Raw genomic sequence first — 16,601 nt, forward strand, 5'->3', positions numbered from 1 at the left:
TCGTTCTGGGTTGTTGCAGATGATTAATGCAAATGAGAAATGCGGTAAGACGACTTGGAAGTGGTGTAGAGTGGGAATGCGGCTTTGATGGAGTTTGATGTGAAGTTAATCTAGAATTTTAGATTTCTTCCTCTACTCACATCTGACACCTAATTGTACAAGAATCGTCCTAATAAGGGTCGTCGAACGATTGTGAAGAAAAAGAAGTCATGTCCAAGAAATTATCCCCAAAAGCGTCTCTTGCTAATAGGGGAGGAATATGAACAAAGGTCATAAGTCAAAATAAAATAAAAAACGCCATAGCTATGCATCAGAAAGACCATCCATGAAACACTGCCGAGGCATCTAGTCAGCCTTCTCTAAGCTCTGTAGATTAACCAATTCGTAATAGCGTCCTCTCTTTGCAATCAGTTCCTTATGCGTCCCAGCCTCTATAACTTGGCCAGCATCAAACACGAAAATAACGTCAGCGTGTTGGATCGTGCTGAGACGATGAGCAACGGCGACGGTGGTTCGGCCTTGTGCCGCCGCGTCCAGCGCCGCTTGCACGACCTTCTCGGACTCTGAGTCCAACGCGGAAGTAGCCTCATCGAGGAGCAGGATCTTAGGGTCACGCAGAAGAGCACGTGCGATGGCAATACGTTGCTTTTGCCCACCCGAGAGAAGAGCACCTCTGGCGCCGCATGCAGTGTTAAAGCCCTCACTAGATATGCTATTAGTGGGGGCTTCAATTTGTACAAGCATATGAAAGAGGAAACTTACGGTAGAGACATGATGAAGTCGTAGATGTTAGCGTCTTTGCACGCCTTGATAATAGCGTCTTCTGATAGTTTGACACCGGGCCGTTCAGCACCAAGCACGACATTATCTCGGATCGTTCCTGAGTAGAGTGTCGGCTCTTGACCAACAAGAGCAATTTGCTTCCGGTAGGAGTTAATATTCAAGCTGGAAATTTCTTTGCCGTCTACATAAACGCCACCGGCTAGTGGATCATAGAAGCGCTCGAGAAGCTGAATAGTGGTACTCTTCCCGCAACCGCTAGAACCGACAAGGGCAACGTACTGGCCTGGCTTAATGGACATATTCAGGCCACGAAGGACGGGTTGGTTAGGCCTGGTAGGATAACGGAAATGGACGTCTTTAAACTCGATGTAGCCGTCTAAGTTTTGAACTTTCTCACCACTTTGAGCCCATGCGTCGATTTCGGGGCGGGCTTCGAATAGCGTCTTGAAATCAGCAGCAGCACGTTGGGCCTTGCTAACATCGGGGGCAAATGCGAAGACGCTACCGGCGGACTGTGCACCGAAGATGATAGAAGAGAATACGACAAAGAACTGGAACATGTCATACTCGCCCTTAGCCATCAGCGTGCCGCCATAGTAAAACCCGAGACCAGTGCACCAGAAGTTGAACGCTTGAGTGGTGGCAAAGAGCGCTGAGGACTGTAAAATAGACTTGAGACTGTCCTTGTTCTGCGAAGCAATCCGTACATGATACTGCTTCGAGACGTCCTCTTCCCCGGTCAGAGAAGCAACTGTCAAGATAGCTGATGTCGCCTCGCAAGCGAAGGCGGCAGACTTTTCGTAACACACCTTCGCCCTTTGCTGAAATTTAGCGATGAGCCAAAACCGCAAAAAACCGGCAATCATCAGGAGAGGTACACTGGCGAGGCAGACAAGCGCCAATTTCCACCCAATAACGAGAGCAATGGACAATGATGCACAGAGTGTCGTAATGGCCATGAGAAGCGTGCCGAGAGTCGATCCACTTAATCCTGACAGGAATGTAGCTTCCGTGCCCAATCTGGTTGTAAGCCTACTAGCGGTATTCTTCTCGTCATCAAAAAAGGCAACGTCTTGACGTAGCATTGTTCTGAAGGCTTTGTCGCGAACACGGTGGATGAGTTTCTCGGAGCAATACGCGAAGCAATATCCTTGAGCTGCCCACGCGATCCATTGAACAGCTGCAAGCATCAGGTACATCTCACACCAGTAATTGACATCGGATCGGAGTTTGTCGTATTGTCTTGGAGGAAGAGAGAGAGAACTGAGTGTTTTGGCGAAAAAGACAGATTGTACTGGAGTACCTCCGCCGGCAATGATACACCAGAAAAGACCGCACAACATGAAATACCACTCTTGCTTGTTGAAACTTAAGATGAACCTCACGATGGTAAATAGCGAATACTCCTTTAGCTTATCTGGCAGTTTGTCTTTTAGGGCCATACTGGATACTAACTTTATCGAGTTTCTGCGATTTGGTTTCGCAAGGTCACGGTCGTAGGGATCAACTTCTGTCATACTCTGCTCATCCGTAATTACGGTATCGTGATATTCGGAATCGTTGTCGCCTAGCCAATCTGTCTTTTCATCTCGAGGATCATTGGAACCGATGCGCTGAGCCTCAACGAGATTCCAGTAAGCTCCGCGTCTATCGAGCAGGTCTTCGTGGCTTCCCTGTTCCATAATCTTGCCTTTTGTCATTACAACAATATTATCGGCGTTCCTGATGGTAGAGAGTCGGTGGGCAATGACAATCGTAGTCCGTCCTTCAGCGGCCTTGTCGAGGGCGGCTTGAACAACCCCTTCGCTCTTTGTATCAAGAGCTGAAGTCGCCTGGTACACTTTAGCAAATATTTTGTAGTAAGATAGGTAATTTGGCTTACTTCATCCAAGAGTAGGATCTTTGGATCGCTAACAATGGCGCGAGCAATTGCAATGCGCTGCTTTTGCCCTCCTGACAGCAAGAATCCACGATCTCCAACATTGGTTTCGTAACCCTCTGGAAGTGCCTCAATGAAATCGTGCGCATTCGAGAATCTGGCGGCCTGTATCACAAGCTGTCTGGTTTGCTCGTCCGGTAAATACTCATACCGGGTCCCAATGAGTCCGTAGCGAATGTTCTTATAGATGGTTGTGGCAAAGAGGACCGGCTCCTGTTGTACCAAAGAGATCTGTTGTCTCAGCCAATGCAAGTTAAGGCCCTGAACATTACGACCATCTAGAAGAACTTCTCCACCAACAGGATCGTAGAATCTCTCCACAAGGCCAATGATAGTACTTTTACCGGACCCCGACGCTCCGACAAGAGCAGTGGTCTTTCCAGCGGGGATAACAAGGTCAACGTCATTCATTACCACAACCTCCGGCCGAGAAGGATAGATATGGCGAACGCGACGTAGCTCAATAGTTCCCTCGATAACAGGCGGCTTATAGCCAGTAAGCGATGTCGGATCCATGGGGGACACTCTGTCGATTGTGGCGTATATCTTGGATGCCGCAACTGTTGCTGTTTGGAAAGCATGAATAAAGGGTCCAACATGTCCAAGTGCGAATGAGCCAATCATAATGGACATCATGGTGGTGACGATTTGCCCAACATTTATCTCCCCTTTGACAAGGAATTTAGATCCCATCCAGAAGGCGAGGCCCTAACATTGTCAGTCTCATAAATTGCGAATAATATGTCCTCCTCAAAGGTCCGACTTACGTAGTTGAGGTAGACCACAGTCATCATAAATGCAAGCATGGTGGCCATAACGAATTTGCTCTTTCTCCCCCATCCCTCGGNCATGTTTAATACAGTGTCATACTTGCGGGCCAATCTTTCTTCAGTGCCGAAGGCCTTAGCAGTTCGGACTGAAGTAAGTGCCTCTTGGGCAACGACACCACCTCGCGCATAGGCAATAAAAGATGACCTGGTAAACTTCATGATAAATGTGGAACCAGTAGTCATGATTAGGACAATGGTGACGATTGTTGCGGACAGTATGCATGTGAGTCTCCAGGATTTAATGAATCCAACAACGAATGCGGTAACGAATGTCGCGATAGAGCTAACGGTAAGACCGACTTTCTCAGATATCCCTTCTTGAACAGTGTTTGAATCCGTCGTGATGCGGGTGGTGATCTCCCCAGCGCCGAGTTTGTCGAAGTAACCGATGTTTTGCCTCAAAATGCCTTCGAGATACTTTTCCCTGATCCTACCCGCAATGCGTTCTCCAGTATAGAGATTCCCAGCGGTGCAAATATAGGTTGAAATGTATTCGCCAATGCCAAGATATACGAAGTCAAGGGTGAGTTTCTTTAATTGGGAGATAAAAGCGTCATACTCCATTTCGTGTCTAAAGATGGCTTGAAAGGATGATGTGAGTTGACCGAAAACGACCTAGGATATGGTTAGTTGGACAAGCGCAAAACCTTAGGTCTCCCGTTTACATACAGTCATCATTGGTACCAGTATTCCTGCAATGGCCGCAGCGAACAGAGAAATAAATACAATAATGAGTTCACTCTTTGATGCATATCGATAGAGATTAAGGTAAGTCACTTTAGGAGTTGAGTGTTGCAATTGCCGCAAGAGAACCTCCCTCTCATTCTCTGGGAGGAGATCAATCGGGTCAACTCCCTTTTTCTTTTGGACAGGTTCCGTAGGCAGAGGCGTCAATTCTAAGTCTGCGGGACGTAATGGTTCTTGACCAGCTGAAGCCTTCTCCTCTTCGGCAACGGTTTCGTAGAGATCTGATAACTCGAATGAGCTAAAGTAGGTTGAATACGCGGTGGCCCGATTTGCTGGATAGGTGGACGTCCGATTACGGCCATACTCGACAGTAACGGTCATGATGGCGGTAGAATTTTAGTAGATCCCAGACTCTGGGTCCTATTATGATTTGAGATGGAGTGACTGTGTGCTCTCTGGATCAAGCCTTTCTGCCGATGTCCGATTTAAAGAATTGGAAGGGCGCTTCTTCGCGCTGTGAATAGGAGCAGGGTTATGACGAGATTAAGGCTGCTTGGTCAAGGTTGTTCAGAAGGCAACGAATGCTACAGAGATGTATGACGACATCCAAAGGAAAGTGTTTTAATAAATGGCATGAAGGACTTTAAGGAAAGGAACGTTAGATATTATATCGGTAGAAGAAGTCCGTAGTCCGTTGATGGAAGCCTCCTCCACCAGGCCAGATACACTTCGTGGGCACAGAACATGCCCGAAAGACAGACCGGACAGCCATGGCACAGCAGGTCAACGTTCGGCCCAGTCTCTTCCTGACCAAAGAGAGCCGCACAGAACGCACAGCCATCCGTTAAGAGGAAAGTCATCAAGTTAGTGTAGTGTATTGCTTCAAACATGTCGGTATCGGTGGCAGTAGATCTTGCCGACACCGACATCATCATCTCTTACCTGTACATCATATTCCGCATCAAATCCGTAGTCCGTTCTGCCATGATCACCTAATATGGACAGATACGAATGATAGTTGTCCGTAGTCTGACAGGGATCTTCGGCGAGCGGAACAACATTTGAAACGAGCATTAAACAGCAATACTTCTTGCACTTTCTAGAACTCTTGACGGAACAGATGTTTAAAAGAAATATGGCCACCGTCGATTCAGTCGACCTGGACCTAATGCTTTGTGCTCTCATTGCATGCAGTATGGTCGATGCATCATCCAAACTTGGATGGACTCGCTAGTTGTAAAGGCCAGGTCGTAACTATCCTGTAGAAGAACCCGGGCGTACGTGGTCAAGACCCTCTTTGGAGTAGAAGTTGGTCCCAAACGATAAGTGTGGCTGGTCGCCGGAACGGCTCAAGACATGTCCATCATGGCGTGAGCTGCGAGCAACGTCCCCGCTTCTGCAAGCTCCAATGGCACGACTACGCGAGTTATGAACGGGCCACTGCGAACGTGCGTTCCAGAAGCCACATGGCGCCCACAATTCCCGGATACGCTCTCCCACGGCGACGGCGCGGCCCTAGCCTTACATATTTGTAGCACTAACGCATGTTTCGCAGACTTTCTTAAAACATCCAAGCGTATAGTTAAGCTGCCGTTCAACGGGCTTAGAGTTAAACGCGGGGGCATCTAGCACAAGCAGCATCCTAGGTAATTCGGCAATATTAAGCAAAAGGGTGTAAGGTTAGGCCTCGGAGCGGCAGTAGGAGCAATTAATTGGGCGCGGTTAACAACGTCCTTAGCCATAAGGGACTACGGCAAGGTAAAATCAAGAGTAAGTTGGGGATACTAATTGCCGGTTACAGTCTGTACAGGTTCCGGTGTCCCCCCTGTGTGCGCGCGCAACACTTGTAACTAAGCTTAAAAAATTAAGGCTTTGCCTTTCTTGCGGGTGCACAGCACTTTTGGCAAGCGCGCACAGTATCTACGCTGGATGGTGCGCTTGACTAGTGATTACCGAAATTGCTGTGTGTGTTGCGCGCGCACACAGGGGGGACACTGGAACCTGTACAGACTGTAGACCAGAACCTTAACACGTAGGGGAGCGGGTAGTATAGGGAAACGACTGCAGATGATTATTAATGTGGTGGACTGCTAGTGTAGTAATTAGCGTCCGGTTTCTTGGCGGTAATAGGATCCCGTGAGTAGAGTAATGCGCCGTTCTGATAAAGGGACTGTGGCTCAAAGTAGATTTGACTGCATTTTGATATAATGCTCTTGTGCCGCTGTTGAGATTCGCTAGGGGCTATGAACCTGAAAACACTGGTGAAAAGCAATGGACACACCGCCGTAAGCCAGCCCAGCCATCGCAGACATGCAAACACAAAGCCACATCATACCCAGTGCATAATTCAAGAGAAGAACATTAATCCTGCTGCTCTGGGGTAACATATCCAAGGGTTGATAGGAACTTTCGAGAGAAGACTTGAGCCTGCAGAGTTGGAACGCAATGGCTTTGGAGTCGGAGGGAAATACCAATCACGTGATTCACTAAAGGCTTGACCTTGCAAGCAGAACAGTCGGCATTCTTACTTTCATAGGTCCAGCCTCATCCAAACAATCCACAATTCAGGACGCTCTCACTATGGCAGAAGTACAGCACATGCCCGCAGAAACAATGACTGCATCTACAGATTTAGATACTACCGGAGCAGAACAAGTGTCTACAGAACCTGCCGCCGCTACCTCTCATCTATCTCCTCCAGGAGCTACAAATGAACCCGCCACCGCAACTGCCCTAACAACCACCAATCCAGAAAAAAAGATTAAGAAGATCATCCGCAAAAAGAGGCGACCCGCGAGACCTCAGGTCGATCCCAGCACCTTCAAAAATGAGCCCCCTCCTCCGACCGGTACCATATTCGTACGTTTCACGCCTATAACAAAGGAATATCATACTAAACATCAACCTAGAACATCTGGTATAATAAATGGAGCGGAGGTGATCGAGAAGACAAATACCTCTCCAAAACCGCCGCGCCGAGTCGCTGTAACATAGCAAGGGACAGTGGGTACACACGCGCCGACAAAATTCCCGGTAGCTACTTTTGCCTATTCTTCGCCCGTGGCCTTTGCCCCCGAGGCCAAGAGTGCGAGTATTTACACCGACTGCCGGGCATACATGACCTGTTTAACCCCAACGTCGACTGCTTTGGACGGGACAAACATAGCGATTACCGGGACGATATGGGTGGTGTAGGATCTTTCATGCGCCAGAATCGCACTTTATACGTTGGCCGTATCCACGTAACGGATGACATTGAAGAAGTCGTCGCGCGGCATTTCCAGGAGTGGGGGCAGATTGATCGGATTCGTGTTCTGACAGCTCGAGGTGTGGCATTCGTAACATACACGAATGAGGCGAACTCGCAGTTTGCAAAGGAGGCTATGGCACATCAAGCTTTGGATCACAGTGAAATTTTGAATGTGCGCTGGGCGACGGTAGACCCGAATCCACAGGCGCAAAAGCGGGAGGCACATCGGATAGAGGAGCAAGCGGCGGAGGCTATTCGACGCGCGCTACCCGCGGACTACGTCGCCGAAATTGAAGGTCGAGATCCTGATCAGAAAAAGAGGAGAAAGATCGAGGGAAGTTTTGGGTTACATGGATATGATGCGCCGGATGACGTATGGTACGCGAAGGAGAAAGCGGCATTAGAAGCTGCTGCAGATGCGCAGCTGCTGGATGGACCAGAGGAACAGTTACTGATTGAAGATGCACCGCAAGGAGAATCTAGCGGAAATGCTAGTGGAAATGGCGGAAATGGCATATTGTCAAACTCGACTCTCGCTGCGCTTAAAGGGGTCACTTTTACAACGGCGAAGAAACCCGCACCTGCCGCAGGGCCCTTGGTAGGATACGGTAGCGATGATGACAGCGACTGAAACATGTCGTCTTCAATTGTCGAGAAGAGACGCCATATAACGACCGTTGATTAGGTGCTTCGAAGTTGCCCAACTATCTAGGAACTGCCAGCCTACCGTTTTACACCTAGGAGAAGCGTTCATAGGATCATTCCAGGGATAATAGTTGGAGGCCTGTATCTGTATTGTAGTCATAAGAACCGTAGACAAGTGCCAGGGCTTGGCAAATAGGAATTATGTGGAGGACGAGAATAGTCAAAAGTACCACCAAAATGAGCCATACAGGTTCAGAGAAAGCGACGTTGCCAACCTATTTTTCCCTCTTCAAGTGCTCCTAATGTCAATTCGACTAGTCTATCGGAAATCGGAAATCTATGTTAGGCTACATCTTCGATAAGCCATGGCTCTGGACTCGCTAACCACTTCTCTCCTAACTCTGCGCCCTCACACATCAAGCACTCAAATCATATAGTAAACACCCGCCTGTCCGAAAGTTATAGACAAAAGCCTTCCCACCTTCCCCACCCTTGCTCGAGCCAGCCTCATCCCTCCACTGCCCCGCATACTTATGCAGCAAGTCCAACAATTCCTGCAAATATTTTCTCTCTGCAATGGGCAAGCTCTGAATCGCCCTTCTCCAGCCATCCGGGTCGCTAAGCCGCGTCTCCCGAATCAAATCCATAACCTCCTCCTTCGCCTCAATGGCGGCAATGGGCGCGGAGTTGAAAGAGCTAAGCAATTCGCGCGAACGAGTCTGAGCGGCTTCAATAATACCCCATTTATTCGATTTCTTTGAGCGATGCGCAGATATCAAGACATCAACGTTGGCCTTCGATGATGATGGAGAAGTTGTACTAGGCTCACGACTTGTGCGAGCAAGGGAAGGTCGCTGACGGTCGGTGGTACCTTCACGGTGGTCCCGATCACGCAGCTCAGCACGGAGGTAAGACAGGAGGTCTGTGCTGCGAATGTCCGTATCCTCTTTCTTCACCATGCTTTTGATTTTCAGGTCAGGCTTCCCGCTTGTAGGACCATCGTGCTTAATAATGATGATCCAGCTATGTTTATCATCACGATAGTGTGCTAGAAGCTCTTCTGGAGAACGGGCATCGATTGCTAGCTCAGCAGAGAGATCATGCGACCAGAGATCCGCGACCATTTTGACGCCTGTAGAGCGAAGGACTGTGGAGTCGAAACTCGCAACCAGAATATTGCAGCGGCGCGGGGCCCACATACCGTTATAATCTTCTTCGGCAGATTTCTTCAGGAACGCGGACTTGGCGATGTTTTTGTGGTAGCGGGCCATAGAGCTCATGAGGCGGTCCCACCCCAAATTCATCCCGACGCCATGGCAACCAGTTAGGTGGCTTTGCCCTTTAGGCCGATATTCTTCAATAAGTCGGTCGTAGCGTCCACCTGCCGCGAGAACTTCGCGCCGTTTAGTATCATAGAGGCACTGAAAGAGAATGCCACCGGTGTAGAATTTCTCGTTGAAGCTGCTTAGAGGGCTGATGTAGACTTTGCGGTGGATGCTGAGGCGTTTCATGTAACCTACGACGGTGCTCAAGTGGGCAAAGATGGCGTGCGTTTTATCTAGATATTCTGTGCCCTCGAATATATTTCGAATCTTTGTGAAGGCTTTCTCAGGCGTGTCTCTCCAATCAAATTGCGAGAGGTCATTGATAGAGGTTTGAGATACGCCAATAGTAGCAGAGCGTAACTCATTGCGGATCTTCTGCCACGTAAATTGCTGGATATTAAGCTTACTTAAGACTTCTTTCACAACTGACCTTTGCGGTATGTTGATCCGACAGAAAGCCATGATAAACTCCAGGAGGTCTGAGTGATTCAAATGGAAACACATTTGAGCCGATGCGAGAGACGGAAACTCGTCAACAACCTCGTCCATGACCTTAATTACTTCGGCCTCTTTCAACGCAAGATCCAAGGTATCGTATGATACAATATCAAAATCGGCTTCTCCATTGCTACGAGGTGCGCCTCCAGTGTAGATGTCTCGATACACAGTTCCTACGGTGAATGTTTTCTCCAGGGTAGGTGCTCCCCTGCCGATGCTTCTAGCATACGGCAATGTGAGGTCATATGGTAGCTGAACCAGTGTGCCGGTTGTGTCTAGGAGTTTAACGACGTTGTTGTTAGTATAGTAATCTGATCGGGGTAGAAGAAGCTGCCTCTGAATCTCGACGGCTCCATGACGACGAAAAATCATGGAAAGTCTCTCTTTAATGAGACTTTGAAGGAGTACGTCATTAGCTTTGAGATCATGAGCGCTACTACCAACTCCCATGTCCCATGCGAAGTCTTTGACTTGATTGTCCGGGCCCTGAGAGAAAACAGCAGCCATCATTTTCTGGTAGTGTGGGGAGTTCCGGTCTGAGAGAGCTTTCAACGCTTCCTTGATAGCTTCGTCTTCAATTTGAAGAGGCACTTTGCCACTTCGCAGAAGTTCGGCACTACTAGGACGCTCACTTGGGCGATGACTAATCAAAGAATCAATTATGCTTCCTTGTAGTGCTTTCTCTGGTGTTTGGAAGTCGGGGGGTAATGTGTGTTGCTTCTCTCGTAGCTGCCTGATCACCTGGTCGCGCTCCATTGCTGTCTTCAGATGGTGACACATCTCGAAAAAGATAATACCAAGCGAATACATGTCAACTTTGTCGTTGTAACTACCGCCCACACTCGATCGCAGTTCTGGTGCAACATACAGTGCCGTTCCAATACTACGAGTCATATCTCCGTCGAAGTTGGTAGCAGGCGTTGCTTTGTCTGCACGGTGATATTGTCCGCTCGTAGCCAATCCGAAATCACCAATGCGTGGATTGTTTGTAAGGTCAATGAAAACATTATCCGGTTTCAGGTCCCGATGAATTATACCGTGGCTATGGATGTGTGCAAGTCCTTCGAGAATCTGGCGAAACAGCCTCCATGACTCCTCTGGATCTTCGTACAGGCCCTTCCTAATTAGATCCCGAAGAGTATGTCTTTCGCAATACTCCATCTGTATGTAAAGCGTGGTTTTAATAGGCCGAGCAGGACGGGAGCTCGATGTAGTTCTCTTTAAATTTAGCGGAGGTCTTCCTCCGGATGATCCAGACTCGTCATCTTCTGGATCATTGTTATTAGTAAATTCTATAATTCCGTGACAAGAGTCGCCTCTTTTTTGGGCTCACCAGTGCTTTCACCATCAGACTCAAAAACAACTGCGTCTTCATCGTCGGAGTCGTCTCCAAATTCGATCTTTGGGAACCGGCTGGAGCTAATAAAGTCAAGTCCACCCGTGCTATGGCCAAAGTCAATGTTTGAACCCCCCCCATTTGGTGAAATCGATGAGATATCTCCAGTAAATGTATTTGATGAGTCCTCCTCGGTCTCGGAAATGCTAGAAATCTCTTCCTCGGGCCAAGCAGTATAGTAGCGCACAACATATGGATGATTAAGCCTAGAAAGAAGCATAACTTCCGATAATACTTCAGTAAGAGCCGACGCAGAGTTCTGCTTGATCTTCTTGATAGCGTATATACGCCCGTCGAGTTTGTTGCGCGCTTTGACAACCTCTCCATAACCTCCCTTTCCCAGTCGTCCAGACTCAACCCATTCGCTTGCATATCGTGAGAATGGACCCCCAAGACCAGTCGACGATTCGCGCCGAATCCGACGATCTGGGTGAGTTGCCATGGAAGTTGAAGAGAGTCTTGAACGAATAGGCGAGGCAGGGCGAGAATGGACAGGTACGTTGTTTCTTAAAAACTCGCAGGGTATGAGGTCGAATGCTGACGGTCGTTTTTTGGGATCGGGCTTGAAGAACTTACGAATGATCTCTTCCAGAGGCTCCGAGAGTCTGAGGCTATCTATAAGGGCGGTAGGTGAGCTGTACTTCTGTGGCGTGTTAAGCCCAAAAATCATTTGTAGGAAAACAACACCCAAATCCCACACATCGGTTTTCCTTGTACGATTTGACATCGACACTTGTTGTGACAGCTCTGGCGGGACCCAAAAAGCTGATCTTGCCGAGGTGAATTTTGCGGTTGCTTTGCACATGTCTTTAAGATTATGCAAACTTTCTTGATACCCAGCATCGGCAAGTTTGACGAAATACGATCCACCAGACCGCGGTCTACACAGGAGAACATTGTTTGCATGGATCCGCTTGTGGACAATGCCGTTGCGGTGGTAAAAGTCGAGCGCTTCCAGTAGTTCTATTGACCATGAACGGACTTTGTCGACAGCGAGAGCCCCGTCGTTTTCCAGTTTCTCACTAAGTGGACCTCTACTAGCGAACTCAATGAGGATATTGATTTCCCAGGTTCCGCCATTTGTTAACTCCAAATCTGGCCTCTCTATTCTGAAGTCGAGCACACTGATGATATTCGGTTGGCGCAACTTTTTAAGCTCTTCCAATTCATCCTCGAACTCCAGAATTGCCTTCTTCAAACGAGATTCGTTAGATGCTGAACTGCTTACTTGGGCTCGTTTTAATATCAGATACGAATCAAAATCGCCACCCTGTAAAATGACGGGATCTACGGTAAAAACTTCCGTGACGGAACCCTTTGGAGCGTGTCTTTTCAGGCCCGTTACTGCGCTAAAAACAAAATTCGTGCCTTCGTCTTGAACAGTAATCATCCGGTCAAATGATATTTCTCCAGCTTTTTCGTGATGGAAACCTAAATAGATTATTTCAGCACTATTTTCTAATACAAATGCATATCTACTTTAAGGTGATGGGGAAGACCTAGAATCAACGGGTAAAGAAATATGTTCATTTAATCGAGCACCTGGAATCAGATACCAAGAAGTGCCGCAAGTGCTCTTGAAATTCCCTCTACATTCTTAATCCAGAGCTAAGGCATTCATTGGGTCCCACTTGGGACCCTGGGGAGATTTGGTAAATAGATGAAATGCAAATCCACATACCATTTGACGAGCTTAGGGTTTGCACGGGTAACGGTCTGCTTCTTCTCTTCATCATCATTCCCTTTCGTCTTACTTCTTCATCAACCATCTGCTGCAATACACGATCCTCCTCGGCTTTTTCTTCGTCTTTCTTTTTCTGCATTTCTTCTTCCTGTTGTTTCGCCAACAAATTCGCTGCTGCTTCCTGAACAGCTCGCTCTTCTTTAAGGCTTGGTAAAGTCTCTTCATTTTCACGAGCAGTCACCTCGTCTTCAAGAATATCCTGAATAGAAGTGGCAATGTCGTGGATCATTACCTCACCGAGAAGCTCTTTTGGTTTGAATTTGATTAGTTTCTCAATCTTCTGACGAGTCTTCTGCCGTAGCTGGGTAACATTTTCGAGCGATAGCAAAGGAAGAGTCTTCGGGTACGTAGCAGTGAACTTTACAGATAGAACCGCAAAAGTTTCATCGTCTGAGAAAGATTTTAGCCGTAATTTGAATGCACGATCTGTGGTTTTCTATAGAGATCGTTAGCGACCTGGTCAGGGCTATGCTTTCAAGTTTATGTGCAACACCGATAACATAAGCATAGCCTTTTGATGCACTGCACTGAGAAGGGGCACAAGCTATGCCATGAATTAAATTACACTCACGCTCCATGCTCCTTTGAGTTCAATATCCTCAAAGTCTTCCATATAAATTGCCTGCAATACCTCTATTTCGTCATCTTGGGCTTTAGCGTAGGTTTCCGAGGCCTGCACTGGAGAAGCCAGGGTTCTCGAGTTATCCTCGTTTGCGGAACTCTTTCCCATGGAAGGGAAAGCATTCTGGGCAGGCGGGGTACTAGTTACTATCTTATTCCACGGCGATTTCGGTGGTGCCATAGTGGGCTGTGTCGAGAGTGATTGATGGGTCAACGCATTTAACGGAAGACCAAGAGACACGCAGCCGAAGCTGCTGCCCTTCACACGGCGGACATAGTGTTCATAGTGATTTATGTGGTTTTTACAGAGGGATGTTTCTTTCACTCACCGACTTCGAGATGGCCGGCTCAATGACTCTCCAATTATTGGTCTGTGCGTTATTGTGCTTGGCAACACTTCGCGTCCATCGTTAATTCCGTGATACTCAGAATGCACCGTTCATTCCACCACTCCGCAACTGCACCTACCTGTCTTTCACGCTGGCAAATGATCTAAGCAAGAGCCACTTCTTCATATAGAAGCTTAGCACTACCTTCATTATCAGCGCAGTGGCCACCAATCTACGGAGAGAACCAACACCCCGCGCATCGAGCTGTAAACAACCCACCAAACACAGACGTCGCGTGGCAACACAGTGTCACCACAGTCGCTCAGGCATCAATGCAGTTGCTGTAGCACCTACGGAACATTTATTCAATTTTCGCAGTCTACCTAGCACTGTTCTTGAAGCACAATGTTCTCATGGATTACTGGTCCTCGGATTACAAACGTAGTGGAGGACCTTCAATCAGGTGTGCCCTAAGAATTACCAGCTTTCCCACGAAAATGAAGTTTATAGTCTCTAGATCCTGCGGACGCAACGTATCTCGAACCACCTGAGACACCTGCGCCAGTCTTTGCCGTTCGAGCTTTTAAGCATGCAATATTCGGAACTCCACATCCTGCTGACGAAGTAGAGGGGAAAACTTCAGGAACTAAGGATAATGGCGAAGCTAATGAGTTCGTTGTGAAGGAGACAGCTTATGGGAAAGCCATGGATGCCGGCGTAGAAGCCGAGCGTAACCTGTTGTCGTCGCCAACAAAACCTAATGGTATCTTAATGACACCTAGAACCGCTACTAGAGGCCGGAAAACCGTCTCATTCGGTGCTCATGTTGTGGATAATGAAGGCAAGAGGGCTAGCTTCCCTGGAAAGAGTGGGCTACCCAATGACTGCCCTGGCAAGTTCCCAAGTCCGTGGACTCTAGGGACGGAACTTTTAACGGACAAGCCACGTACTAAACTCACCGCCGCGTTATATGATGTGCGGGATTCAGCACGACCAAAGCTAACCTCCAAGCCAAAAGCTAAAGACGATAACGATATCACTCTCGATGTCATGGAACCTCGATCAGAATCTGGAAAGTACTGGAAGGATCAGTACTTATCTTATTCAGAAAGAAGCCAAAAAGAAGTAAAGAAGCTTGTGACAAAGCAGCAACTTGCAAAAAACTATGCAAAGAAGAAGGACGCAGAAGCTATGGAACTTGCGACCAAACTTGCAGAAGAGCGGAAGCGGCACAAGTTGAGAGAAAAAACACTGGAAGAACAAACGAAGGAGTACCAAGAACGCTTGCGTCAGTCTATGGCAGAGAATCTTAGGGCAAGCACTGACATAGCTGCCCTCAAGCAACGCGTGGCAGCGTTGGAGCATTCGCTCAACACCACGGAAATTAAAAGCAGTAACGCCATTCGCATACATGAGGACGTCGGGCAAGATGCAGCAGAGCAGCCCCGTTCGACCATATTTTCGAGACAAACTCTCCCGGCTAGAGACCCTTGTGCAAGCAGAGAGCATTCCCCTTGTAGACCTCGACGGCCACGCCAGGCGACAGCACCAGATCAATCCCACATTATTGATCAATTTCCCGATTTTCATCCACAGACGAACAAGGCTCCTCTCAGCGTTCGAGAGTCAATCTCCAGCAAGGAAAACATCCCCCCAAAATCCCATACTCAAAGCCAACCTCAATCACCGGACCCCTGGACGCTAGACTACACATCAAGTCCCGTGCAAGTGGATAGACTAGCATTACCCATATCTAGTGCACCGCTTCAGCCCCATCGGCGGTCCAACACATCGGCCAAGACTAAACCATCTCTAAGCCCTGACGTGCCCAGTCGCCGTTCGGAGGTCTCTAGAGTTGGCGAGGAGAAAGAAAGTCTCTCAGCTGGCCGGAAAGAGGCAGCAAAACAGAGGCTTCTTCGTAGGAGGGCTAAAGAAATCGGTGCATCTACGTGATGCAATTTCATTTTGCTTGCGTTATTGTGAGATCGAGGCATAGACCGGCGTCACAGGTGTCTCATTATTATCTCCACAAGGTTCGGCGTTTCTAGGAACATCATTCAGCGGCTAAGGTTTCATGCAACATTGGCGTTTGGAGGGACAGAGCTGATACTCGAGTTATGGGGTTTCCACTACTGCATTAAGCGAAGCGTGCTTCTCCATTTTTCTTGATACCAGTGCCTATTCAGGTCTACTTGTCAGATGTCGTTTGCTGGTGTTTAGGAAGTAGTTTATTAAGGAAGCCTTGAATGATCACTCGGCTTTGCCATTTTTCTGCTAATACTCCTATCAGAGTATTTATTCTCATGTCCCTCATCATATCTTCAACACTCATACATGAATGGGGCTAAACGAACACTTATTGATGATGAAATTTTCTTCGATTTTCTTCACATCCTCGAGCTGCAATCAATCCTCTACATATCTCACAAACAGCATACTCCGCTGAACCCAACATGCAACACAACCGCTCATTAGACTAGCAGTATAAAATAACTTCTTTCTTTCTAGAACCTGTTCTATTGTGCATATTGGCTATTGTCTTTCATGCCACGTC

The 16,601-nt window shown here is 47.9% G+C and overlaps 4 protein-coding genes across 4 annotated transcripts; 2 read left to right on the forward strand and 2 right to left on the reverse strand.

Annotated features, from left to right (window-relative positions):
- Positions 1-81: 81 nt before the first annotated feature.
- K441DRAFT_703582 (ATP-binding cassette transporter ABC4) lies at positions 82-4,819 on the reverse strand. Its single transcript, XM_067653482.1, has 5 exons — positions 4,222-4,819; positions 3,490-4,167; positions 2,666-3,430; positions 763-2,615; positions 82-703 (listed from the first exon to the last, which is right to left on the reverse strand). Exons 1-5 carry the CDS (start codon positions 4,618-4,620, stop codon positions 346-348), a joined length of 4,053 nt encoding a protein of 1,350 aa, XP_067507518.1. The 5' UTR covers positions 4,621-4,819; the 3' UTR covers positions 82-345.
- A 2,033-nt stretch (positions 4,820-6,852) lies between these two features.
- Positions 6,853-8,120, forward strand: K441DRAFT_545931 (uncharacterized protein; the record flags this gene model as incomplete). The annotated part of the gene is made up of 2 exons (XM_067642837.1): positions 6,853-7,098; positions 7,149-8,120. 2 exons carry the CDS (start codon positions 6,853-6,855, stop codon positions 8,118-8,120), a joined length of 1,218 nt encoding a protein of 405 aa, XP_067507519.1.
- Positions 8,121-8,390: 270 nt separating this feature from the next.
- K441DRAFT_604785 (Serine/threonine-protein kinase) lies at positions 8,391-14,028 on the reverse strand. Its single transcript, XM_067645352.1, has 4 exons — positions 13,669-14,028; positions 13,035-13,533; positions 11,291-12,784; positions 8,391-11,225 (listed from the first exon to the last, which is right to left on the reverse strand). Exons 1-4 carry the CDS (start codon positions 13,897-13,899, stop codon positions 8,551-8,553), a joined length of 4,899 nt encoding a protein of 1,632 aa, XP_067507520.1. The 5' UTR covers positions 13,900-14,028; the 3' UTR covers positions 8,391-8,550.
- A 424-nt stretch (positions 14,029-14,452) lies between these two features.
- On the forward strand, positions 14,453-16,000 carry K441DRAFT_544934 (uncharacterized protein; the record flags this gene model as incomplete). The annotated part of the gene is made up of 2 exons (XM_067642786.1): positions 14,453-14,510; positions 14,565-16,000. 2 exons carry the CDS (start codon positions 14,453-14,455, stop codon positions 15,998-16,000), a joined length of 1,494 nt encoding a protein of 497 aa, XP_067507521.1.
- Positions 16,001-16,601: the final 601 nt, after the last annotated feature.

The sequence above is a fragment of the Cenococcum geophilum genome (assembly GCF_001692895.1).
Source record: "Cenococcum geophilum 1.58 unplaced genomic scaffold K441scaffold_8, whole genome shotgun sequence".
NCBI lineage: Eukaryota > Fungi > Ascomycota > Dothideomycetes > Gloniales > Gloniaceae > Cenococcum > Cenococcum geophilum.

Excerpts from the sequence above, each read along its gene's own strand:
- K441DRAFT_604785 (XM_067645352.1), bottom strand. The coding sequence starts at position 13,899 with ATGGCACCACCGAAATCGCCGTGGAATAAGATAGTAACTAGTACCCCG. Across the intron at positions 12,785-13,034 it reads AACCCTAAGCTCGTCAAATG|GTTTCCATCACGAAAAAGCT; the intron begins GTATGTGGATTT and ends TAATCTATTTAG. Across the intron at positions 11,226-11,290 it reads GTCTGATGGTGAAAGCACTG|AAGATGACGAGTCTGGATCA; the intron begins GTGAGCCCAAAA and ends ACAATGATCCAG.